General features: G+C 34.1%; 3 protein-coding genes across 6 annotated transcripts; 1 reads left to right on the top strand and 2 right to left on the bottom strand.

The window, feature by feature from the left end:
- Positions 1 to 228: 228 nt before the first annotated feature.
- LOC110738765 (probable peroxidase 61) lies at positions 229 to 3382 on the top strand. The gene is made up of 4 exons (XM_021919194.1): positions 229 to 566; positions 1510 to 1689; positions 2312 to 2471; positions 2751 to 3382. The coding sequence occupies exons 1-4, from the start codon at positions 312 to 314 to the stop codon at positions 3185 to 3187; spliced, it is 1032 nt and encodes a 343-aa protein (XP_021774886.1). The 5' UTR covers positions 229 to 311; the 3' UTR covers positions 3188 to 3382.
- A 1030-nt stretch (positions 3383 to 4412) lies between these two features.
- Positions 4413 to 10193, bottom strand: LOC110738598 (coatomer subunit delta-like). Its single transcript, XM_021918991.1, has 13 exons — positions 10190 to 10193; positions 9912 to 9979; positions 9788 to 9865; positions 9281 to 9320; positions 8784 to 9007; positions 8329 to 8571; positions 8010 to 8193; positions 7263 to 7552; positions 6256 to 6448; positions 6031 to 6184; positions 5693 to 5755; positions 5514 to 5610; positions 4413 to 4875 (listed from the first exon to the last, which is right to left on the bottom strand). Exons 1-13 carry the CDS (start codon positions 10191 to 10193, stop codon positions 4786 to 4788), a joined length of 1728 nt encoding a protein of 575 aa, XP_021774683.1. The 3' UTR covers positions 4413 to 4785.
- Positions 10194 to 13806: 3613 nt separating this feature from the next.
- On the bottom strand, positions 13807 to 26013 carry LOC110738764 (small G protein signaling modulator 1-like). Of its 4 annotated transcripts, XM_021919191.1 has the most exons (13): positions 25552 to 26013; positions 24593 to 24752; positions 23005 to 23103; positions 21722 to 21825; positions 20266 to 21077; positions 20032 to 20154; positions 19812 to 19900; positions 19522 to 19722; positions 17932 to 18336; positions 17317 to 17400; positions 14908 to 15136; positions 14477 to 14775; positions 13807 to 14124 (listed from the first exon to the last, which is right to left on the bottom strand). In XM_021919191.1, exons 2-11 carry the CDS (start codon positions 24719 to 24721, stop codon positions 15089 to 15091), a joined length of 2094 nt encoding a protein of 697 aa, XP_021774883.1. In that variant the 5' UTR covers positions 24722 to 24752; positions 25552 to 26013; the 3' UTR covers positions 13807 to 14124; positions 14477 to 14775; positions 14908 to 15088. The 4 variants fall into 4 exon arrangements, with proteins under 4 accessions (XP_021774883.1, XP_021774881.1, XP_021774885.1 ...); XM_021919189.1 differs by lacking the exon at positions 14477 to 14775 and having other exon boundaries at positions 25552 to 26012; XM_021919193.1 differs by lacking the exons at positions 14477 to 14775; positions 25552 to 26013 and having other exon boundaries at positions 24676 to 24754.
- Between the last annotated feature and the right edge of the window lie 1048 nt (positions 26014 to 27061).

Below are 27061 nucleotides of genomic sequence, written 5' to 3'. Positions count from 1 at the left end.
TAGCTAGTCAATGCTAGAAAGCCGACTTTCGCAAAACAAGGAAAATTGTAGCATAAACAAGCTTAACAACTAATATTGCATGAAAAATGAAGCAAAATACTTACGTACAACATTAAAATATACCAAAACCTATTAAATAGTTACACTAATTGGAGTGTAATTTACTCAACTAAGCTGTCATATTATACTCTATATAAATCCTTTACCAATAACACTAATTTCAAAATCAGTTAAGCTAAGAAATCTAAATTTATAAGAGTTAGAGCACCAAAAGAGAAGTTTTTAGCCTTTTTTTCGGGTAAGAGAGTAAAATGGAGGAAGGCAAGCAATTGTACTATCCTCTAGTGGCTCTTCTTGCCCTTGTGGTGGGTTTTTTGATGATCGGAGATGTCGAAGGGGCGATTACGGTGCCTCGATACACCTTGACCCGAAGTTATTACAAGAAGACTAACACTTGTTATCATGCTGAGGCATATGTGAAGCACCTTGTGAAAGAGTTTTGGGATCAAGATAAGAGCATTACTCCTAAACTTCTTCGGTTGGTCTACTCAGATTGTATGGTCACGGTAATGTTATTTTTCACCTTTGAACAACTTTTCTCTTTTTCTTTTTCTTTTTCTTAAAGGTTTAGTACGTGTATATTACTATTAAAGCTGACATTGAGCCGTGCTCGCTCGCCGCTAGGTGGCCGGCCCATGTTTTGTGCCAAAGGGTTGAGGGTTATGTTGTCATTTCGTTTGGCACAATGAATGTGCAATTTATTTAGGCATGAGTTGTGTCGTGCTGGTTTATGTTAATGCGGCCTAGGTGGAGGTCTTTTGTGCTAGGCTATTTTAATCTACCAATTTATGTTCTCATTGTACTTCTTGATGAATTAGTTGTTGAAAAACATTTTGTTGTGTTCATTTGCAACCTTTCACAATTCAATCGTTCAAATAAGTATGGAAAAAAGCTAGGGGCCCGATGAACGTAGCACAAGAGTCCATGTTTACAAATCTGCCAAAATTTCTAAAAATTATAAGCCTAAAATTTGCTTATTAAAAATTTAATGGTTATTGTTCTTTTCAATTTTGCTTAGATCTAGTCTACAATACACAAGGGTGGTTGATAAGAATCGATCTTAGATCTCCTAGAATCGAAAAGGAAGCTTTATCCAACTGAGTGATTAAATTTTGGAAAAAAATAAATTAGTGTTAATTAAAGATGCCTTGATGATTTTTTGTTAGCAACTTAAGTCATGAGCTTTGGTTTTTCTTTTGGGAAAGTACCTCGTTAGCAGCAGGAGTGTAGCGTGGTGAACTGATCGTACCTTAATACCGTGCTTTTTACACTTTTCATTTATGAGAATCAAGGTTGGTCTAATGTTAGAGGTCTTTTTTTATAGGGTTCGATTCTCAGCTCATTGTTAGAGTGATTCCTACATAAGAGTATGCGATACTATATAATTAGGCAATGTTGTTTATATAAAATTGTCATATTCTTTAAAAACTTGTTTGTAATGTGATTCAGGGATGTGATGCCTCGATTCTCTTAGACGGACCAGACTCGGAGCAAAAGGCACCACAAAATACCGGACTTGGAGGATTTGCATTCATTGACAAAATCAAGGAAGTCCTTGAGGAAAGATGTCCTGGAGTTGTCTCTTGTGCTGATATCCTTCAACTTGCCACTAGAGATGCTGCTTACTTGGTAATTTCTATTTTCTTATGCACCATTATTTATTGTCACTTTTTATTCAAAAAATCAAAATTATTCCTTCTAAATTGTAAAGAAATAGGGAGTAATTCGTATTTAAATATTGCCCTTCATCTCATAATTCTCCATAATAAATTAAGGAAATTATTAAGAGTAATAGAACAATGTTAAATAATGATGCATGTTTTTGAAACAACCTAAAACAACGTTGAGATCTAGGAAGTACTTTGTATTGTTTCCCTTCAAAAAAAAAAAAAAGAAAAAAAAAAGAGTACTTTGTATTGTTTAATAAAAAATGAAATCTCACAATTACTTGTTTAGTTGATTAAAAAATCAAGGCGAGCCTTAATAACATATCTCGTGCCCAACCCAGTAAAAAACTTGCGGACTTGTAGGGCCAAAATGGGATTATTGGGCTTCTATCGGGCTAAGTTTGGGTTTTTAACTAAAAATGTGTTTTTAAGCTCGTACAAACCCGCCCTATTTTTGTGCCAGACCGATGTTGATCACCTCTAGTTGAATCGTCCTCGTTATTTTTTAATTTTTTTTTTATGTAGTAGAATATTAATAATAACATTTGTAATATGTAATATTTTTTTTTTTGGAAATATTTCAGTCTGGTGCTCCATCCTACCCAATTCTTACAGGAAGAAAGGATGGGTTCACTTCAAAGGCTTCATCTGTGGACCTCCCTTCACCAAATATCTCATGGGAAGAAGGATTTGCATATTTCCAAGCTAGAGGCCTTGATATTCAGGATTTCACAACACTCTTAGGTAACACCTTCAACAAACCCTTTGATTTCAATCTACTAATTCATTATTTCGCCCCACGCTTTATTTATTTTTACTCTCATTATATTTTAAAAATTCCTAGATAAATGGTTCGATTGATATTGTAATTTATGTACTAACAAGGAACATCTTAGACATGCATTAATGAATGACAATACCTGAATCGACAAAACTTTTCAGATAACGAAAAATATTGGTTTAAAATTTGAATCCTACTCGTATAAGCATAACAATTCATGTATATTTTGTTATGATTTATAGGAGCACATTCGACCGGGAGGACAAGATGTCGTTACATTTATGATCGTCTATACAACTTTCAAGGCACCGGAAAGCCAGATCCAACCCTAGACACTTCAAGTCTAGAGGACTTAAGGAAGCAATGTCCACAAAAGTACCAAAAAGGCGAACACGAAGGGCTAATTGCCCTAAACAAGGGCTCGGATGGAGCCTATAGGTTCACAAATGACTACTACAAAAACATCATGGCAAACAAAGCTGTGCTTAGAATTGATCAAGACCTCTTGTATGGTAATGAAACTCAACAACTTAGTGATCAATTTGCTCACCCTGGTTATGGGCTTGAAGACTTCCGGAGGGCATTCGCGTTGTCGATGAATCGATTGGGTATTTACAAGGCGTTAACTGGACAACAAGGAGAAGTAAGGAAGAACTGTCACAAACGTAATAGTTATTAATCCCAAACCTAAAGTATTAGCTAGGGATAATCTTGAAGTATTGAGTTATTTTTCTTGTGTTAATTCTTGTAATTTATTGTGTTTGAATTTGTGCTTTTGAAAGCCAATAAAATAAATGAGGACAAATCTGTATACTAATTTGTATGATACAATAAGTTAAATCATTTTTTGTCAAGTGTAACAATCAAAATTGCATTATCTACAAATTTCTTAAACTTTGTTTTAATTAATTTTAATTTAAATAATTTTTCTAAGAAATTTCTAAAATACTTGTACAGTATCAGCGTGTCTTGTGTGCGACTGGCCGTATTATATGACCATTTGTAAAAGAAGAAAGTAACCCCTATAAAATCGACCGAGTAACCCCGATCCTATAATACTAACCAAGTAATCCCTAAAAGGCTACAACACTAACGAACTAACTAATGTAACACTGATCGAGTATCCCTATAACACCATCCTATAACACCATTGAGCAAACCCACAGTGGCCGGCCACATAAAAATGTGTGTGTACCGTATATTATAAGTCAAGTAGCAATTTATAAATGTAAACTACATTAACAATAATCTTGGCCAGAATGGCCACATGACATAACCAAGTACCAGGCATCCAATTAGGGTGCATTAATAATTTCATGTGTTAACATAATACGATGTATAGCGTTAATGACACCAGCTAAACAACGATTAAGAAAAAAATATTCTTAGACAAATGAGAAAACTTCATGAATTAAAAAAAGACCTTCAGACATCAGCATATATTGGAATACGAGGTACAACTTGAAGTACGAACTTGGAGTTAAATATTATCATGCCTTATTTATATGGGTTATACAGTATATTTTAATAGTAGGTCACTTTTTATTGAGTCATTTTTTAAAAAAATTGGCTTAAACACTACTCTCTCATTGCTTTAGTTATACAAGTATGTCTTATTCTTTCATTTATTACTCACATAATAGAGAGAATAGACATATAATTAAGGGACAAAAGAAATATATTTGTTCTCCTAAGTTTTTTTTTTGGCTACGAAGTAATCTTACGTCAAGTTATCATGAGCTAATTTTGTTCCAAAAAAAAAATAAAAAAATCATGAGCTAATTGTAAGTTTTTTAAACTAAACTTATAAAGCAACAATTTACAACACACATAATACTTTAAGAAAATAATCCAACATAGAAATCTACTATAGCTTATTATTTAGGGACATAGAAAGTGTGAGTACTATTTAAGAAGTTCCAAGACAGCGCAAAGGGAACTTTTTCTACATTGTCAAGTTATTTAACTTAGACGTTCCAACAAAAATCCAAGTAATTGTAACTTATGGAAGAAATATCATTGACCGGATTTTTTTTGCAATTCAAAAGTCAATTGCTGTATTCCAAAACTTGTGCTGCAAAAAAAAGTCATTTTAGGATGGAAGGTCATACTTGCAGAGTTGCAGTCGACGAGCAATTCTTAAGGAACAAAAACAAATTTGTGCTCAAGCTAGGGAAGTAAAAACCAAGAGCTAGCATTGTGCAAATAAGCCCGACGATAAGCATCTGTCGAAAATACAGCTGCAAAGTCACATATATGTAAGACTACCTTGCCTGATCAAACCACAGTGTAATTCTCTGCCCAAAGCATGGCTCTCTGGACAAATTTGGGTGGCGAACCGCCTTTTAGTGGCATAATATTAACAACCTGTGAGGCATTATCAAGAAAGAGTAAGGTAAAACGGATCCTTACATACTAACTATAAAATGGATTAGTATTAAATGCCATAAATATATGAGTTATCGATATTAGCCAAAAGCAGCAATTCTGTTAGGATTTCAACTCTTTAAGAAGCTCAAGATTGTTGAACCAATTAGCCAACAGGCCAAGCATTGTGACAAATATCAGTCTTTCTGCCTTAGGATTTTCTTTTGTTTGAAAAGTGCTCGAGAAGTTGAGTTCAGGATAATAAATTCAGTTATGTTCAGTACATGAAAAATAATTACTATACCTAAATTCAATTTTACAGCTAACATAAGGTTTAATCAATTCAAATAAATTATAGTCTGAGTGCAAATAATTTCAAATAAATTATGTTCAAGAAGATAAGTTCACACAAGTGAAATCAGGTGAATAAAATGCACTCTAATAATTACGGTGGTTCAATTCAATGCCTTTTCCACGTTATTGAATTGCAAACCGTTAAGCATGCAATTCAATATAAACAGGTTGTTTTGCATGTATCATACATTCATGCACCAGCCTTGTCTGTGAGGGGAAGCGGGACAATAGTAAGGTTTTCTGTCAGTTTGGAAAAACAAAGCATCAGAAAATGTGCAACAGACCTTTAATCCACTGAATGTATTCATAGTGGAAAACTGCACAGAGATAGGGAAAAATGCTGATGAATCTGCAGCAGGAACAGCAAACTCCACTGATCCACTGGCAGAAGATCAGAGCTTATTGTCAGACAAAAGATAAGAGAGTGAGTTTGTGAGGTACTCTGATAGAGAATGAATCTCACCTACGGTTAGAGTTATGAATTAATAATATGGACCATTCAAATACTGAATTCTTGGAGTCATACCTGTCATTAATCAAGAGATTGTCAATGAACATGCTTTTGTCTGCTATGCAAGAGTTGTGCAAGGTCCATAAAGGCACGATAGAAGCATAGAGGAGCAATGCAACAGATAAATGAAATAAAATTCAAAGAAAAACAGTGATTATTACAAGAAATGTATACATGTATGTTGTCTGCTAAACGGCTAAACTAATGTCATTTGAAAAGTCGAACAAATCCTATTAACAAAATGATTTTAGCAATGTCAAGAAATTCCCAGTAAAAGGAATACAACTCACCTCCATTCACCATCAATCTGCCTCACATTTGGGGCCTCTTTGAGTGATGGAAGAGGCACTGATATGATAACATTTTGAAGCTCAAAGTTGGATGATGCTTCATACTCGATGCTAACATCAGTTACATTCCCAGAGACACTAGGCCAACAACTGACTACAAAGGATACATGTGTATAAGTATAGTGTTGATAATTTATGAGAGAGACATTGCAAAAGTAAACTCACTTGTTAATGGGATAGCTGACTCATCCAAACTCTGCATCCTCCATTTCAAAAGGCCAACGCCATCCACAGATTGGCCAGTAGGAAAAGGCCTATTAGGATCTTTGAGCCCTAAAATACTTTCATTGGAGAACAATTCTTTGTTGATGTTAGGATGTGTTTTGAATAGTATGCTTGGCTTCTTTCCAGATTCAACCTACTTGAGATGGCAGTGTAAACAACAAGATAGGTATGTATTAAGTTAATGATCATAGAGCTTCAATAAATGATCATCAGATCAGAAAGTAATTAAGTCACAACAATTACATATTTTCCTTCCTTGCTCTCATATTTGCAGCCAGCTAACTTCAAGAAAGGGAAAGAATGGAAAATTGCATAGGAACGATGACTGATATAGCCTTTGCTAAAGATTGCTTAACTTTAAAGTATGGATGTGAAGAACTAATTCCAGTATTAAAGGAAAAAATAGGGAAAAAAAAAACAATTTAGATTTCGCTTCATCCAACCAACTACAAGCAAGTTCCAATGCAAGGTTGGATATTACAACAGTAACAGTGTCTTTCTATCAGTCAATATGTAGCCAATCTTTAAGATGAAAATCTTTCTTACTCTTCCTAGCAGTGTCCTTGGTCAAAAAAAAAAAAAAAAAAAATCAAATGACAATTTCTTGTTCTCTAGTTGGATAAGAAAGCTGATGTAGAAGCGGAACCTTCAAAAAGTAGTATACTTACATGCAATCTAACCATTAATAAGGTCCATTGACATGCAGTAGCAAGTGTTCTTATAGCATTTCAAGTAGATATTTAGTCTCTGTCATTGTTCATCTTATAACACTTAACCGATAAACTGACAGTCTTAGTAACCCCTTTATTCATTGACATTTATCAGATAATGGTTACTTTCGCCATATAAACTTGAAAGAGCAATTACGAAGTATGAATTAGATATCGAGAGGCAATATAGCAGGTTTCCTCTGACCATGAAGTGTATAATAGTGAAGAAGTGAGCACCTGAACATGGAGATACGCATCTTTCTCCTCAAGAATTTGAAGTGACAAAGTCCCTTGAACATCAAAGTTAGCAAGCCCACCATCTCTTTTGAGTTTCACAAAAAGCTTCTCCTCAACAACTAGGGTAACTGGATCAGAGGGTGGTGGAACAACGGCCCTAGATTTAATCAAACTTGGCTGCAAGTCCTCAATTATTTCTTCACCTTCGGCTTTCAAGGACTGCAAGAACAGATTTGTTCTTTGGTTTTTCCCAAGCTTCATTCCTTGACCCTTAAATGTAGCAGTAGGAGCTGCATTTCAATGTTACCAGATGGTTAAAAAGTATGAAAAAGAGATAAAAGGCTTATGTATACATAAAAAGTTCCAGATAATGGTTTGAAAAAAAAGCTTATCCAGGACAAACAAGTTAAGTGATATGCACAAATTTATGTTATCCATATTACTATGAATTAACAATTACATAGATTTAAGCATCAACACAAAGAGATTATGGACTAAAATGATGTATAAAGGGAAGAAGGATGATTAGTGAAGAACAAGCTAGATATGACTGATTTAATGCTAATTACAGCTTTGCCAATGTTTCGAGAGGAATGGCCCAATTTTGAGTTTGCTCTGTGGTGTGCAAATTCTGGCAACTCTGATTCAAACCATATGATTAGAATGATCACAAAGGAAAATTTATCCTGTCACCTGCAGATGGATCTCAAAACAAATGAAGCAGATGAGGAATCACGCAATACAAACCTTTGGGCTGGTTGGAGTAGGAGTACAGATCAGTACTCGATCCAAATGCTGAAAGCCCAGAGGCATTTCCAGATCCACTGTTGCTACTTGATATGCTGAGATCATCCAAAGAACGTTCGATTAATACAGAACCCATTGATTGTAGAGACATAAAACTTCCGTTCCCACCTCTATTACTCTCAGCCTGCAGAGTACTGTATAAGAGTTACTTGGATACAGAGACATTTGGCAAACACAAGCACATTACAGCACAAAACTGGGAAAAAGTAACAGGGAAAGAAAAAAAAATCAGGTGGAGCTTCTCTCCCAGGCAACATACCTTGCTCTTATCGATGTCAATTGCTTTGCGCTTCATGATTTCTTTTGTTTCTTTGATTTTGTTCTGCAACACTATTTTGTGCAATTTCTCTTCCTCACTTTCCATCTCACAGAATTGCTTAACCTGTGTGACAGTGACATTTTCTCTGTGCCCCAATGATATGACTTCATCGAATGCAAAAATTAGCTCAAAAGCCATCTTGCAAATCCCTTCTTCGTTTAATGAAAATGCATATTCAGGTACCTAGATGCGGTATAAGGATTTAACAAACTAGTCATGCATTTGCAGTAATCTGTGAGCGAGTTATTCTAATCCCCATCACCCCCCCCCCCCAACAAAAAGAAAGAGTGCAGCTAAAGTGTAAGGTCTTCTAGATAAATAAAATAAAATGAAATACATGAAACTGTTATATACAGATTCTAATGAATTCATTAACAAAGAGAACAAAAGGATACGAGCTTTGAAAGCATTCTCAAAGTCTCCAAATCTTCTAATATGTTGCTCTGTTTACTTGTCAAGAGAATCAAATAAATGGTTTCTATTGGCTGATAGACATAGCGAACATCATCAGTCTCAACGTAGGTGTGCTGCTTTCCCATTCCAATCAATTTTGGGAAAGCTGCCAGGAGTCCTTCAACTCTTATCCGACTTATGTTTACAGACTGTCTTGATAAAAGTGCTGAGAAAAACCAACAAAAAAGGTTGTAAAAGGTATAATCTCAAAAAGGAATTTGGATATATGTCATTTAAGATAGATTTTATGAGGTTAGATGGAAAATACACGCACACACACACACACCCCAACACCAACAGTCTCAGGCATCTATAGGAGCTCCTACATCAACACAAGGCAAGGGTGGTCCAATGGCCTCAGGCTCATATGGCCATAACCCTTCGATAACAGGAAGTTATTCATATTTCTTTACATGATCGGTATATATAAACAACGTACCTTTTCCAGATTTACTTGTAATGGAAGCTGCAAGGACAACCTGCAGTAGGAAGGTGAAGATCATCAGTGCACAAAAAGGATTATTACTTTCATCGAAAGAGATGTATGAAATAGCATTTCTACGCAGTTTTGATTCCTAGCAGAACGACAGGTGACTACAGGAAAAAGCTACCTGCCTACCGCCTCCTCCATAAATAGGATGTAGTCACTTAGGGGAAAACAGTTCAGTAAGCATAATGCTTAATTTTATTAACCACAAATAATACAATACTTCTCTCTAACAAACTATATTCGTCCCACAATGAACAACAGAAATACAAATTCTTCCAGGAACAAAGTAAGGTGTTCTTGTTTCCTTTGATTATATCAGTCTACCAAATACTACAAGTCTACAACAAAGGCGATAAGGCCTAACGCAAACTGTGACATCTCACTATCAGGACACGAAACATGCTTAAAACGAGTAGCATCAATTTGTTTATATACCCAATAAAGAGATCAATTAACACATTTACCATCTTTTAACCCTGAAATGATCCAAGGTAACCAACAGATTGAAAATCTTATTCTTTTAACAGTATGACCCTGCAAAAAGCACAGAACAATTTCATTAGACTAATCAAAGTTCAACCTCGAAAACAGAATTTTGCCTGAAATCATCACATCTGAAGAACGCATTAAGCAGATTCATCAATAATTCTGTACATAAAAGATTACAATTACAGTATTACACCTTATCAAAAGCTGATGATCAAAATTTTCTTACATAATTATCTCATCAATTCAAATACATATACTCATGTAAATCAAGTAATGAATATAGGGTAACACAACATTATATTAACAAATATACAACACAAATTTGATATTAAAAATTTCATCAAAATACTAAAAAAATCCCTTAATCACCCATTACATAAAAAAGATTACAATTTTAAGAATGTCATCGAGTAAGAATTACAAACAAATTCACGGGAAAAATGGAGTCTTTATTCCCAAAAAAATCATGAAATTATGGCATTACACATCTAATTTAATGGGTATTATGCAAAACATTTCATATTTGGAAAACATACAAGAAATTAGTACTAATATATAACATAATAAAAAATTAGAATCTGGGTAATTAAGATTGTACGAACCTGAAGAGAATTACGAGAGGAAAATTGTAAATGGAATTGAGTCTTTCATCAAATGACAAGAGAAGTGGAGGAAAGTGTACATGCATTTGCATATAAGTGTATTTTTGTAAAGGAGTGATCCCAGTTTACATAAACACGTAGTACAACCAAATGAAACGGCTGAATAGGGGGAGTCTAATAAGGTAACGAGGACTAATATATCTAAGTTGTGCACCAAAAGGTCCGAAACGGATATGAACATGTAAAACTTGAAAAAAGCCGAAACAATGAACATATGTCTTATAGGGTTCAAAATGTGTAGCGTGACATGTACTGTACTAATCCTTTTTTGTTTAACCGATATATAGAAATTAAATTAGACGTTTGATTTTTAGAGTTTAAAGTGTCCAACACACATGTTCACTTGTCCTAGACTCTTAGGCGTATATGTGTCCAATATGAGTCACACGCACCATATGCATGTTGGATGGTGTGTCCATGCATACTTAGCAATAACAAATCTACCTGTGATTAAACAAAACTAATAATCCTTGCGTCCAATTGTGTTGCAAATGGACACTGCATTAGCAAACTATTCCTTACTCAAAGCTTGTTTATTAAGTAAATGAGCCTGCCCGAACGAGAGATATAGAATTTTCTTTGAAATGAGCCAAACTTGAACAACGTTTCGTTAATATTAGCAAACTTAGGGCCTGTTCTCTTCCGTTGAAATTCTATTCAGTTCAGTTCAGTTCAGCTCAGTTCAGTTCAGTTCAGTTCAGTTCAGTTCAGTTCCGTTCAGCTCAGTTCAGTTCAGTTCAGTTCAGTTCAGTTCAGTTCAGTTCAGTTCAATTCAACTCTTAATTTATGTCTAATAATATTGCTAATGATATAAAGCCAAATTTCATTCTTTTAAACTCTTATTATAACGACGACGACGACAACAACAACAACAACAACAATAATAATTTGGGGTTAGATACTAGTTAGATACATATACTCCGTATTAATTAAAACATTAAAGAGAGTGGGTTAGGGTGTTGGACTTTTGGGCCGTTGCCTCAGCTTTTCGTGTTTTTTTCTTTTCTTTTTTTTTTTAATATTTTTTTAAAAAAATTGTTTAAATGGGTTAGATACATGTAAGTATTTTGTGTTCTTTTGTCATAATACTATTTTATTTTTAAATTAAATAGTATGTGTTTAAAATGTTTAGAGGTTTCAAGTTTTTAATATATTTTCCATAAATTTTATAATTATATAGTATATTTTTCGTAAATATTTTAATATGTACATTTGTATATACACATATGTATAGTAATAAATAATCAAAGATCACTAATCTGTAGTTAAAAATCACTAATTAATAAGTTCAATTCAGTTCAGTCTAGTTCAGTTCAGTTCAGTTCAGCTCAATTCAGTTCAGGTCAGTTCAGTTCAATCAATCAGAACAGGTCCTTAGGTTCAATTTAATTCAGCCCAGCTCCATCATTCCAAAATAATACGACACTAGTTTTCATCACTCATTTGTTACAATATCAATTTAATACGAAGTAATTTGCTAGATTTCCATTTTTTATGGCCATTATAAATATCCCTACAACTTGATTAATTCAAAAAACTACCTTGTTTAAAGGTTAATTTATTTTGAACTCTTAGTCTATGTTAGTTAGGGTAGGGATGAGTTAATGAGAATTGTTGTTGCTTTCATGAAATTTTTTGCATCCATAGAACTCTATAATACGGAGCTGTTCACATTTACTTAATTTCAGTTCAGTTCAGTTCAGCTCCAATCAGTTTAGTTTAGTTCAGTTCAGTTCAGCTCCAATCAGTTCAGTTCAGTTCAGCTCCAATCAGTTCAGTTCAGTTCAGTTCAGCTCTTAATTTCCCTCTCTCATAAAATATTCATTTCAGCTCAATTCAGTTCAGTTCAGTTCAGCTCCAATCAGTTCATTTCAGTTCAGTTCAGCTCAGTTCACTAAATGTGAACAGACCCTACTTTGGATGATCCACCTCTTTAATAATTGCAATATAGGGGATTTATGATTTCCAAAGCATAATTTAAATTTGGAAAATTTGTCAAGAACTACATGCTTAATAGGGGTATTTGGAAACAACTACCCACTAAAAAATTTTATCGAAAAAACTACCCCTAAATTTAAAAAGTTAGAGTAGCACTACCCATTTGCATTTTCCGGCGAGAATGTCCGTCGCATGGGCCTACTTTTTCAATTTTTCTTTGAAAATACACGATGCAATGACAAATTGGACCTTAAATCGTAACCCTAAGATAAGCAATTTGAATTAAAAGCAATAAATTCAACCAATTTTAAATTATCCCCAATTTCTAAGAACCCTAATTTTTCTAATCGTTACACCCTAACATCAAAATTCATAATTAATGGATTAAAAGAGAATAATTACCTATGAATTGCATACCCTACTTGTTTTCACTTGTTCAATTAGGAATTTTCAGAAGAAAAATTGAAAAAAGTGGGCCTCACACGCCAGACTTTCTCGTCGGAAAATGCAAATAGGTAGTGCTACTCTAACTTTTTAAATTTAGAGGGTAGTTTTTTTGATAAATTTTTTTAGTGGGTAGTTGTTTCCAAATACCCCTATTTAACATGTAGTTCCTGACAATTTTTCCTTTAAATTTTAAATACTTTGTACATCAATCGTTATATAAAGTTGAAGTTGATATTGTAAAAATACTTCGAGACACGTCTTTTGAGAAATGAGGAAGGTCTAGGAAAAACTTGATATTCAAGTTCAATTGTGAACAAATAAAATAAATCAACAAAGCACAAACATGAGATTTCAAAGCTCGTTCAAGCTTAATCAACAGTTCTACAACACTCAAAATCATTGTCAAACTTAGCTTCAATATATCAAAATGGGGCTTACTACAAAAGTTGACTCATTTTGCATATGAGTGAAGGTATACTAAGAAACAAAATGAGGGAGGTGGGTGTCATCAGGTTGATTCAATTGTAAAACTAAGGGGGAATTGAAGAATTTTCTTTGATTAAGTAGGTGTGAATTTTTCAAGTTAGAGCTTTAAGAAACGGACTTACACACGTTCTAATTTAACATCATTTATTATTACGTATCTAATCTAATTCTAATAATCAATGTATAAATGTTCCTAGAATTCTCCAAATTTTGGTGTCATTATTTATCCCTATATCAAAAGCTTTGAAGGTTATGCACACCCTCTACCACTCTTGATTCCGTGAATATGGACAGCAATTTCTACTCAACATGACAAGTTGGAGACTTCAAAAATCTTATAGATATCAATTCGTTGAGTTGATTAAAGTTTTGAACGGTGGTAGGTCTGGTAGCAAAAGACTTCAGAAAAAATATTGTCGTTACCAAAATAAAGGACTTTAAAACAAAAAGGCATATCTTTAAAATTTAGCTCATATAGAGATTAAATGATTAATCTACTTTCCTTTAAAACTTTCTAAAGTCAATTTTGTTCACATATTAAGGTGTAAAACCACCTATTTGTGCATTGAAAGTAAGGAACAACAACTAACTTAAACAACATTATATTGATTTTTGATATATTCTGTGTCAAAGAATTGGGGTGTACCCACTACAAAACTGTGCTATCAAATTTTATTTTCCCTCCTGATAGAGTGACATGTAGATCAAACTCTTAGAGCCACATCATCTGTGATCCATCTGTGTACACCTTGAAAGTCTTCCTTCCATCAACTGTTACATACAAATTCGCGATAATAATCAGAATAAGATCAAGCCATATATCACCGGGTAGTTAATAGTCTTCATACCCAAAAAAAAAAAAAAAAAAAAAAAAAAAAAAAAAAAAAGAGCAACTAACTGGAACTATTACCGACACAATTCATTCACATCAATAGAATAAACTATCTAATGCATTAGATACCAATTAGGATGGTGAACAATTAACCACCAGGTTCGTGACAAGAGCAACCTTGTTAGCCTCAATTCTCATTAGATGAACCAGAGAAAGCGCCTACCAAGACCATAGTTGCTTGGTGGGTCGCTTATATAAAAAATTGCCTTAGCTAGAATCTAGATCAACTACCTAATGCAAACCTCTCTTTTAGGTCAGTAATCAACCACTTGGATGAGAGGAGAGCAAATCCCGCAAATGAAGAAAGAGTGGAGGAAACAGCATTTTCTTTGCCAAAAAAAGTTCAACAGAAGTTCAAAAGAAGAGTCAACGGATGGGCCAAAGCTGGTTAGTTTGAAGGTAGGAAAATGCTTTGACTGATCAATAGCTTAAGTTTAACCCTTTACTGGTAGCCAAAGTATTAAGATACAAAGCTTCACCCAATCTAGCCCCATGTCCGCTTTATACAGCTGGGAAATTTCATCATTTAGCTGGAATTTGTGCAAGAAAGCAAACAATTAACACTTGAACAGCAATAATTTTGAGCCACACATCCCAGACTTGCCTAACAGAAAGTTATGAATTCTTAAAAAGAAACAGAAGGTAAAAGGAAAACCACGTACCTCATCAGAAAGGCAGAATTCGTTGCAATAAACTTCACAGGATGAGCCAATACAAAATACAAAGACCTCAAAACTACAGCACAAAAGAATCAAATGAAGATCTACAAGAAGCTTTGCACGATCAAGCAGCAAGGATCAAACGCAATGGCTCAGCCATCCTAGGTGAATGCGCATCACTAGATTAATTTGGAGGGTCTTTCTGAGGCGATGGATTACTATACTTTATCATCTGTTGAAGACAAGAAACATATAGAAAAATAATATTAATCAAACATTGTGACACACAATGGGTACAGTTGAGACATAATTAATCCTTCAACATAACCAAGAATGAATAATTGATTTTTGCAACACCAAGTATCCCTACACCAAATATATGGTTTGAATTGACAGAGTCAAACAAGTAAATTTTATCACACATAATAAACAAATAAAAAAAAAAGAAAATAAATAAATAAAAAATGGTCTGCTACAAAATACTGATTGAAAGAAATTGTTGAAGACTCGGAGGGAAAGACGAGGATAAAAGTAATGTATCATGAAGTCTTTCTGTAATTATAAATTAATGGGAAAACATAATGTGAAAATTAAGAAAATGAAAGGTTGCAAATGGAAAAGTAAGATGGAAGATAGAATGATTTACGGAAATGAGAGGATTATTAATGAGAATAGCTCTATCTCCCATGAATCCATTACAGTATAAGTGTGCAGCATGATCTACTACTATGTCATTGAACATTGAGCCATTTCGGGCCTCCAAGATATTGAGGCCCTGTACCTAGGTGAGGTACATCTGGACCTCCACATACCCTGATGATTGTAAGAGTAAGATTTATTCTGGCTCACTTTTTTAAAAGAAGACGGTTCTATAAAAGTCTGCTAAGCATACTATATTTTCTAAGTCTGGAGGGAGCATGAAGGAAGAATTCTCATCAGCCCAGAAATGCCCGTGATAACTAATAAGTGACTTATCTAGAGTCATTTTAGGTTTTCTCCAACAAATTTGTGCCCAAATTATACTCCTACATAGATCCACAATATTTTTTTGGGAAATTCTCTTTGGTAAACTTGTATTTTTTAAAATTCTCAATGGTGAATTACAAAAAAACTTATTATCATTGGTAAACTCGAATTTTTTATATTAAGCTAATTATAACATTAGTGACTAATTTTAACTAAATATTTAACTATAGTTAGTTTTATTTATTTATTTTAATGCTTTTAAAAATAATTTCTTTTTTAAAAAAAATCACCCCTCCCAGGCCAGTATCCCACCACGCCGGCGCCGGTACCGGCACCCACTCCCCCGCCCCTACCCACGCCGGCGCACAACTCCCTCCTTTGCCGGCGCGCCAACCTTCTCCACCGTCCCTACCGCGCTTATCCCCGTCCCTTGAATCACCACCTCCCTTAGCTTCCTCAAAACCCACCTCTCTTACCCTGAAAACCCCAGAATAACGAAGAGAAGCTCCTAAATTCGACTACAAACCCTAACTTTCAAATAATCGAAACAATTGCTTATTGCTACTGATTTGAATGAAAATCCAACCTCCTTGCTTAGATCTTTGAATTTTTAGTTGTTATATGCTCGAATTTAAGGGTAATTTTGCTCAATCTTCTGCGGTTTTTGTACTTCATATTTTGTTAGGGTTATGGGTCGATTTTTTGTTCGAAAATAGGGGGTTATGGCTCGAATTTGCTCGAATATAGGAGGTTTTGGCTCGGATTTTCTAGGGTTTACGATTAGTGGTTGAATTTCTAGGTTTTGGGGTCGAATTTCTTGAGGTATGGCTGTTGCATTCACTGGTGTTTTGGGTTCAAACAGAAGTAAGGCATTGCTGGGGATTTCTTGGGGGTTTTTCCACTAGTGTTCGGGCTCGATCTGGTCGGAGCCGCGGAGGAGACGGAGGTTGCGGTGGAAGGAGGAGAAAGAGAGAAGGGTTGTGGTTGCGGTGGCCGGTGGGAGAATAGTTCTCGGCCAGAAGAGTAGAAAGAGGTCGGAGGTGGCGTTGGTGGTGGTCTTGGCAGAGGAGAGGTTGTGTTTTTTTTAAAAAAATAATTTAATTATTAAAAATAGAATTAACCATGGTTAGTGAGTTTATATTAAAAAAGCTATTATCTTTGGTAAACAAAAATTCGAGTTTACCAATGATAATAAGTTTTTTTGTAATTCACCACTGAGAATTTTAAAAACTATAGGTTTACCAAAGAGAATTTCCCTATTTTTTTTGAGTTTTTTCGCTATTAATATAATAATATGTCAGAGCAGGCCAGAGAATTTAGCTTTGCATCCAATTGGATCAGCTAACATCATTAATTCTTCTGAATAAAGAACAAATGCCTTATGAGGAGAAGATGGCACATAAATTTAACATGAAACACTCGAGGGTAGCTAAGATGAAAAAGCACCTTGTAGAAATATTTTTTCCGGAGCTTGATTGCTGTCCGTATGCATCTTTTGACTCTTATCTTCAGCACATTATCATTACAAATCTGCCAAATAATATTTATAAGCATAGACTGATATCACTTTATTTTTAAAGACAATAAATAAAATAATAATAACAAACACATACCCTGCTTAAGCAGAGTGCAACATTAAAGGCTAAGATAGAAGATACAATAAAGCAAAGACCCCTTTGACAGAACTGATGATATAATTTAAGTGACCCCTGTCTTCTAAAAATAACGCTCATATAGTGAGCAATGGTATTTTTAGTCCATTTCTCACTTTATACTACTTTATATTCATATCAAAAATCACAAAAAGAAACTCCTTAAAGGAAGGGTCTTAAAATGACTTTTTGAGGGTCAAAAACTCAAATTTTAGTGGCTTAATCACAGCACAGCTTTGCTATTCAAAATTTTAGTTCAAGGGAAAAGAAAATCAAACTATAGTTACTCGTTCAATAGTGAGCACTGAGCATAACAAATTTTAAGATCTGAGACTTAAAATGTAACAGGCATGAACAAATATATAGCAAAAGCCACATTGCAGAGAAAAGAGCAGGTAAGATCAGTTACCTTGATTAGATCATCTATTGAACGAGTTTCTTTGATGACTTTGTGACGGTTTAAAATTAAAATTGCTGCCACACAAAACACAGGTAGGTCATCTTCCCCATTCCTTGTTGCAGAGAACCCAGTGCGTTCATGCGTGCGATCACTCCGAGACCAGAAGGTCCTAGTTAAGCCACAAAAGGAATGATTAGATGCTAAGGACTTCATCGCTGCCTCCTCAGAACTGGCATGTTCACTATTTTCATTTTTTGCAAGTGGGCCAGACTTTGAACTGCTATCGTCCGTTTCTTTCCTTTCCTCTCCGCTCTCAGTGCCCACATCATCCGGCAGTTGCAGCACCAATGGTTCAAGACAGTTTTGAGCAAGATTCCAAGAAAGAGGTTCATCAAAATCAGCAGCCCACATCATCTGCATGAATGGTCAATTTCAAAATGACAAGGAAACATGCAAAATAGAGCTTCTAGCTTTAGAAAATCAAAGAGTATAAAAAAATATATAAATGTACGTGAAAGATTAAAAAGTTAAATTAAAAGGGTAAACACATGTTAAAGAATTGATTGCATATGCTAGAGGTCAGTCTTTCTATCCCTTAACTTCCATGACAGTCTACGGGCAATAGCACACTCTGGAAGCAAATCACTGCAGTTCAAGCCACACTCTGTCAACGATAAGTAACAGATTCTGCAGTCAAAGTGCTTCCCATGGACCCCATGAGACTCCTAGGAAACCACTTGGGTAGTTAGAACCGTGCACTTTCCCTTTAAAGTTTAGTCAATTTAGCTGGTTATGTACAGGGCTCTTTTCATTAACTCAAGGCCACCATGGGACATTATGTGATTAGGCAATGGTTATATTTGGCTCCAAATAAGTGAATAACATTATGACTTCAGAATGGATCTCCTATCATCACTTGACATTCTTAGCCCATCCCAAGACTTGAAAAATCGAAGGTTGCCACATTTTGTAAGGAGTATCCCTTTCCCATAGTACCTATCATTGCAGTTTAAAATAATTTATGACAGTCTTAATGTCTTATAGTCTTAAAATCCTGACTCTTAGTAGCAATAGCTAAATTTCTTACTTATTGGACTGCAGAAAACAGTTTAAGCCACAATGACTCAGCTCCTGTCAATGATAAATCATACAATACTAGGGGGAGATACTTAAATTGACATTTATTGAGTTATTTCATATGCACAGGTATTAGCATATAAAGCTCTTTGATCTATTATTTTGAACAATTACTAATTCAACAATAAAAACCAACACACAGCAACCAAATCAACTATCATCAACCAACTTAGCATTATGGCTAAGATCATTCATTGACAGCATAAATACATGCTTGAGGTCATCTTATTAACTTCAAATTATCTGCATTAATGAGTGAAATTGGAGTCATTCGGTTCAGCTGAGAGAGAAATTTCTGACATTAATAGTTAAAAACTACCATTTGTTCTCAGATACTAGGAAATAAACTTAAAACATCAACTTTATAATATTTTTTACAACTTGAGTCTCCTGGAAATTCTTAATTTCATGGATAAAAAAAAATTTGTAGCAGCAAGAGTCCAGGAAATTAAGAGAACAAACCTCCCACATACAAAGGGCTTCAGTAAAAGATAATTCTCTTCGGAAAAGCACCAGCAGCATACGGAAGGCAAAATGAAGGCTTTCTGCACCTATGTGAGTTAAGTGTGAGAACATTTCTCTGTCAGTCAGTTTTAAGATTTGCCAAAGTGTTTGCAACTGCTTCATTACTCCAGTTTGTCCTTCCATTCGAAAATTTTCTCTCTGAATAGGTAGAGCCATACAGTAAACACAGATTAGACAAAATACAAGCCAATTTATTATCCAAATGAGAACAAAGAAAAAAGTCAGACCGTTCGTCGAAGAAGCATCTCAAAGCACCAAAATGCATCCGCGTCATTTTCAAAAAGAACGACAAATGGAGACAGTAAATCACTCATTCCTGTACCAACAACGTACATCAAAACATCAAACATCTTTTTATAAAAATATGAACCATAAAACATCTTTACATTTCTCAACGAAAGGTCAGAAAAATGAGCATCAGCACAAATACTGAGAAAAGCCCTTAACCTTGGCAGTATCCTGTCTCAGGATCAACCCATGCGTAAACAGCAAGAATGTCGGACATCCTGGCCAAATTTTTTGGATCCTCGTAGAACTCAAGATGACTATCAGTTCTAACCACATCTACCACTGTCAACAAACATGCTCCAGTGATTAAAGCACATTAAGAAAGCATGAATGAGCACTTTAAAGAAAGAGTGAAAAAGAAAATTTAGCAAAAAAAAAAAAAAAATCCATTACCTATTCTATGCAGAGTCCAGAGCCATTCAGATACTTTATCTTCACTAGGTTCAGCTTCTTCGCATTTGCTCGAATAAAGCTCTGCTGTTTCTGGCACATCAGATATCCTCAATTTGTTCAGTACTTTATTTTTGTACTTTTGAATATCCTGTCTCAACACTTGCTCGTGAGGAGTATCACAGCGGCCATCAGCCATCTCAATTTCGGAACTGATAGACTGTCGAACACTAGATCGTGAGCCATTTGATTCAATAACTAATTCATCATTATTATCAATCTGAAAACTGTGCATGCTTTGATTGCCAACTCTTTTCCATGGTGTAGAATGTCCATCATCATGTGATTCATTTGCTTGATCACTTTCATCACTTTTCTCAAATAAATCTGTGACCGGTAAGGCAGGAAAATCATAATATTCATCAACTGGAAATTGAGATTCATTAGCTTGCCTCCTAGGTCTCAAGGAACTGCAATTGAATTTTACAGGACTGGGAACAAGGCAAGATGAATCATAAGCAGCACTATCAATGCTTTCTCTCACACTGGCAACATCAGAAGAATCGCTAGAGCTTGCCCTTTGGCATGTATATGTTGTATCTGTACAGTTATTATTCCTATCACAGTAAGCGTTAAGTTTGTTAGTATCATCTCCGGAAGCATGTCTTTCTTCAGAATCAGCTTCTCTTTTCACATCATCTTTAGAATATGCCCTCACATCCATAATTTTCGAGCCAACAACATAAGCAAGTGAGCCCGTTCCTATGCTTGAATGCATTTTTTGACATTGTCTTACAAGTTCTTCATATCGCTCCCTGCATGACAGATAAAAGGAACCAAAGCAAGCAAGAGTTATTTTTCCTATGCAAGTAACTCAGTAAGCAGTCAAAAGAGCTCCTTAACAATATACCGAATATTGGTCTAAACATTTACTTCACTATCCAAAGTCCAACCAATAAATTTGAGAAACACGCCCTTCACATTTTAAAAAAATAAATAAATAAGGGAAAAAGGAGAGCATAAACTTGCATCCTCATCATCGCACATATCATTTATGCAATAATGTACCTAGTAAGCCCCAGTTACCCTACCATATACATCAATTTCAATGACATTTCAATCACTGACTGACTACTCATGGTTCAATAGGCACATGCAATGTCTTAGTTCGAATGACCAAATAACCAATGTTTGCATCCAAGGCGCACCAAGGTGATGGAAATTTTTGAACTCCTTAGGCATGCTTCAGTGCGCCTCATTGAAATCTCATTGAGATTGATGTATATGGTGAGGTGGACTTAATAAAAAAAATTGGGGGAAAAAAATACAACAAAACAAAAGTTGTGCACCTCAAGCTGCACCTAACTAAAATCACCTAGCTTAGGCAAAAAAAAAAAAAAGGCGAGCAATAATCATTAAAAGAAAATTTGAATGCTAGTAAAGGTGAAAAGTAATGCACCTTCTGGCTGCTCTCAGCAGATTACGGTACTCTCTGGTACTGCCCAGTGCATAACAGCCGAGAAGAAATTCCCATACTTCTGACCTTATAGATGGATCCACGCCCTATAATGAAAGCCAACACGTTAACCATATAATTGGAAATTTACATTAAGAAAAGACGAAAACACAATTATAATAATTGTCCCGGACAGAGTACAGAAACTTTGCTCAAGACGAACACTTAGCAAATAAAAACAGTGAAGATTAGTGACAAAATGATTATGCTGAATAGTAGAATTAAAATTGATGAGAGGGGACCAAATTTGTAGGCTGACTTTACAGTAATGGATTATTGAGTTATTGATTGCTGAGTGATAGCTACTCATCTCATGAAGACCTCTCTTTCAGAAGCTGATATGCAAGAGCAAGACGTCAAATAAAAGAGCAATATTTTTCAAAGTCGATATAATGTGAGCAAAATTTGTCTTTGTTGGTAGCAAGCAAGCTCATAAAGCTAGTGACAAAGCGTTAGAAAATTACAAAAATTAGATAAAGGGTGTTCAATACAGACTGAAAAGGTTGAAAGCTGTTGTGTGCTACTAAAGTTATGTTTCACAGATTAAGATTTGTAATCATTTTTTTGTAGACCACAGGCCCCAAGATATGTCTCCCTAATAAGGTCCAGATTATGATATAGAATAATACGTCAGTAGATTAAAAGCAACGAGAGAAGTAATTGAATGCTATGACTTCATCCATAACTTGGCGGTGTGGTCACCAAGACTTTCCCTGATGACAGCACCATAATGTGAAGAAGCGCTAAAATGATTACTAACAATTACTATAACATCTAACATTCCTAAAATTTTGTCCCTATTTTATATTAGTATGTGTTGTTCAATGTCCACTTAAAAAATACGTCAATTACGCAGATGTCCTAAATTGCCAACATAAATAAAGAGCTTTTTGTCACCTACATTTATTGAGAACCTGTGTACTAGTAAAAATTTAGACTATAGTTAACGAATAATAAATAGAGTACATATCATTGAAAACATCCATACATGTATCCATCTAAAAGCCAGTCTTTCCATAATAAGAAGCAAAATTCGAGGATGTAAGAATATTGGAATATTTGTGGATTTGCACATTAAATGCTTAAAAATATGATGAATAATTAAAGAAATCAATAATCTACGGATCATAACAGTAAGTGGGATATAAATATATATTATAATAAATTGACATGCTGAATGAATCTTCTCAAAAGTATGGAAAACTTAAAGTAGTAGTAAAACCCACCCCTAAGATAATCAACTTCAAAGCTTTTTGAAAACCTAGAGCCTTGCCTTCGCTATCAAAAACTGCCTGCCACTTATCAGGCTTCAGCATTTTGTTTACCTGCAATGTCAGAAAAACAGAAAGAGTGAGCATCTTCATATTTCAGTTATAAGAGTACCATCAAATCAACCAGCAATAAATCCACAATTTCAGGAAAGCTAAAAGAATTTCAATTGTGATGCATATATAATCGACCAGGACTAAAATATATATACATATTTCTCATCCATCCCCGCGTAAGCTAGAAATATCAAATAATCATTTAAAATAATTTATACAGAATATACATGGTAGGAAAATCACAGTGTCCTCTTTCTTTGTCAATGCAAAGAGAGAGAGAGAGAGAGAGAAAACCAAGCCTACCCAACTAGACAAGCAAGTACATGATAAAAATGTGGACATCAGCTTCCGTAGGGTCAATCACCAAGCACACAAATATTAACAATAGCCTACTATTAATTTTATCAATGGAAGGGGTCTAGGGTAGTCTAGATCTGCGCAACCTATATGCACATCCGCCTGGGGGTGGGGTAGGGGAGTGTCACTAGATTGGGCTGGAAGTACGGTATGATATCGCTTACAAGATCATTTGAATGAAGTGTTTGTAATCATCATAACTTGCCATGATGTTTACAACATTTTACCCTACCACAATCCCTTTATCTCTTACCTCAATGTATTAGCAAAACATAGATCAAACTACTAATCTGAACAGATTGAAATAGTGATCCCAATCTATTTCTTCATCACTCTCCGACCATGATTCTATGCATGCCTTTCTACTGGCATCAAGATCAAGTTCATCCAGAAATTTATGTTTTTCTTTCAGGTTACCATGACTACAAAATAGATGAATTAACAGATTCAAAGTATGGGCCAATCAGAGAGTATGGGGCTATGGGCTGTCTTACAAGAAAACCCGCTTTATTAAACAGGAACAAACAATAAACAAAAGGGGGGAAGGGGGAGGACTAGAAAACCAATAAGGAAGAAACTAGAACTACAACCATTTTGAAAACTAATAGAACACACCTAGAAAAAGAATTTAAGACAGCTACAGAACTAAATTTTAATATATTCTATCATGCTTCTCCAAAGGCAAATCCCATAAGCTATCCATCCATAGAAGCATAAATCCACTATAAAATCGTGCTTGTTATGAAGTAAGAGCCAGGTAGCCACATGAAATCCACGGAAAGAGATATGGATGGTATGTAACTTACAGTTAATAAATACAAATCGTAATAAAATGTAGCAAGTCAAGGATAATCGTCCAATGATGGAACATATACTTTAAATTGATATGGTAAGATAACATAAATCTGATCCTAGAACATACCATAGGCAGAAACATCCTGGAAAGAAATGCTGATGGTAAGTTGTGGTATGGTATAGTACAAACAACAAAGCTTAACGAGATTCGCAAGACAGAACTCACTCCCTAATTCAGGAACTTAAGTGTGGTGCAAGTTTTAATATAAAGGTTTCAATGAGCAAAGGGGGAGGGGGCGACGACAACTCCTAAAAAATGTCTTACGGTCACCATGACCTTGATAGGCGAATGATGAAGGCAAGGATCCCCTATGTCGCAAACGATAGAAGTGATAGAACCCATTCTCTGATGATTCGCACCTGGTTTTCCACAACCCCATTGCTTGACAAGGCTATCAACAGACATCACCTAATTACACTTCTCAACTTCTCTCCACCTACATGTTTGACAAGATTAAACATATACAACTCAATTAGATAAATTAACAACAAAACTGCCAGTACAAAAATGTTAGCAGATTTAAGGCAAAACAGAAATTTTAACCCAAAATAGATTATTTAGTGCCAACTCTTAAATGCCAACCTAATTTCTTGATCATCTGTTACTTTAGCAAGATACTCCTATCATTTTCCATCTAAGCATACCCATTTATAAAAAAATTTAAAAAATAAAAAAATCCTCAAAAATAATTAGTAAATGGTCATCTTCCTCTATTATTATTATTTTTAATAAATAAGAATATTCCAATAATAATAATAATAATTTCCCAATAATAATACGGAATGATAATTAATTATACTCCAATAATAATTATTTTCTACTAATATTTAAAAAAAAATCACCAAAATAATTAGTACACCATACATACTCATCATCCTAATTAATTTATACAGAGTACATTTATTTTTTTAAAAGAAAAAGAAAATGAGAAAACACGCTAACCAACTCCTTTGGATGAAATTGTGCTAAAATCAGTCAAAATTTACATTTTTTTCACATTTTATACCATAAAAACTACCCAATTCCCTCAAAAATCACCAATTTCTTACCAATCAAAACACAACCCAGAAAAATTAACGAAATTTTGAAAAATGGGTTCTAAAAAACAGCATTGCAAAATCACCATTTGATGATCACATCAATCAATCCATCTTAAAACAGTAAAATAATAACACAACAAATTAAATCTCACAAAAAAAAAATTAAAAATCAAGAGTAAAACGAAGAAGAAATACCTGAGCGAAGATTGAAAAGAATAACGGAGATCGGTTGACGAGCTCCGTCGCCATCTACACACAACACACCTACAAGAACACCCTCAGACCGTTTCTCTCTCCTAACACCTGAATTTTTTAATTGTTTTTTTAAGTCATGTTTTAGGGGGTTTTTCTTTTATGATTTTATTTTTTATTTATGAAAGTATAATGGTTTGACAAATGGGGGTATGAATTCTTTAAAAAAAATGAAGAAATGAATTATGATTTATGATGGATGTTCTTGTAATGTGAATTGGAGACCAATTTATATAGGCAAGAAGATTGTATGATGAGGTTTTTTTTTTTTAATTGGGGATTTGCATTAAATTAAATTAATTTTCGTCATAGTTTTATGATGGGTTTAGCACATTGGTTAATAATATTTATTTTGAAATACAATATATATAATAGATTTTAATCACTCCATGAGACTACATATGTTATGACGTAAAAGTCATAGGGTTAGTATGATTATAGTACGGAAAACTTAATTAGAAGCATGCCTTCTAAACTAAAACTAACGTTGATTCGACTTTATTTGACTTTTTGATATATTTTAATTAATCATGCATATCTTACATCACGTAAAAAGTAAATTATTGATTTTTTTTTCCCAAAGAAACTAGTTTTATAAACATATACAATTAGAACAATTGCAATTTTTTGAGGCGACATAACCTAGTTTTTTATAAAGATATTTATAAATGAAAGCTAACTAATTAATGACATTCATGTTTAAGATGATTTATTAATCGATAAAAAAACGAGTACTTTATCCTTTCAAAAAAAAAAAGTAGTACTTTAATTATTATTTTTTTTAAAATAAATGATACTTTAGTTGAAATAGGAATTGTTGTTGAACCATTTGGATATATTTCCTAATTTTGTTTGTAAAATTTTTGATTTTCATATATCAAACATGATTTCTTACCATATATATTATTATATTGTGTTGAATGTGTTCACATTGTAAGGCCATGTTCTTTAGAGCTGCTCTGCTTAAATCTGCTCTGCTCTGCTTAAATCTGCTCTGATTAAAAATAATACTAATAATAATAAAATCTGCTCTGCTCTGCTTCAATCTGCTCTGCTCTACTGAAATCTGCTCTGCTCTGCCCAAAAGCTCAAAAGAACAGGGCCTAACTAAAAGTATTGAAACTTTATTCTATTGAAAAAAAAAAAAAAAAAAAAACAAAATTATAGTATTGTAACTTTAATGATTTTTTTGTCAACAACTAATCCCTCCAAACTTATATATGTCATAACAATTTGACTAACATATATGTCTGCACAAGTTTGGCTTTTAATGTACGCAATTATGCATTTTGGAGTAAATAAAAATAGTTATGACAATATAATATTTAAAATATATATTGTGACTAATTAATAACAACATATTACATAAGTATAGTAGATTTTTACATAATAGAAAAAATTATATAAAATAAAAGTTAACATATGAATAATGCCGAAGTGAAACTGTTTTAGT

Source organism: Chenopodium quinoa, unplaced genomic scaffold (genome assembly GCF_001683475.1).
Source record: "Chenopodium quinoa cultivar QQ74 unplaced genomic scaffold, ASM168347v1, whole genome shotgun sequence".
Taxonomy (NCBI): Eukaryota; Viridiplantae; Streptophyta; class Magnoliopsida; order Caryophyllales; family Amaranthaceae; genus Chenopodium; species Chenopodium quinoa.
Note: the sequence above shows the minus strand (reverse complement) of the source record. Positions and strands in the feature narration are given on the sequence as shown.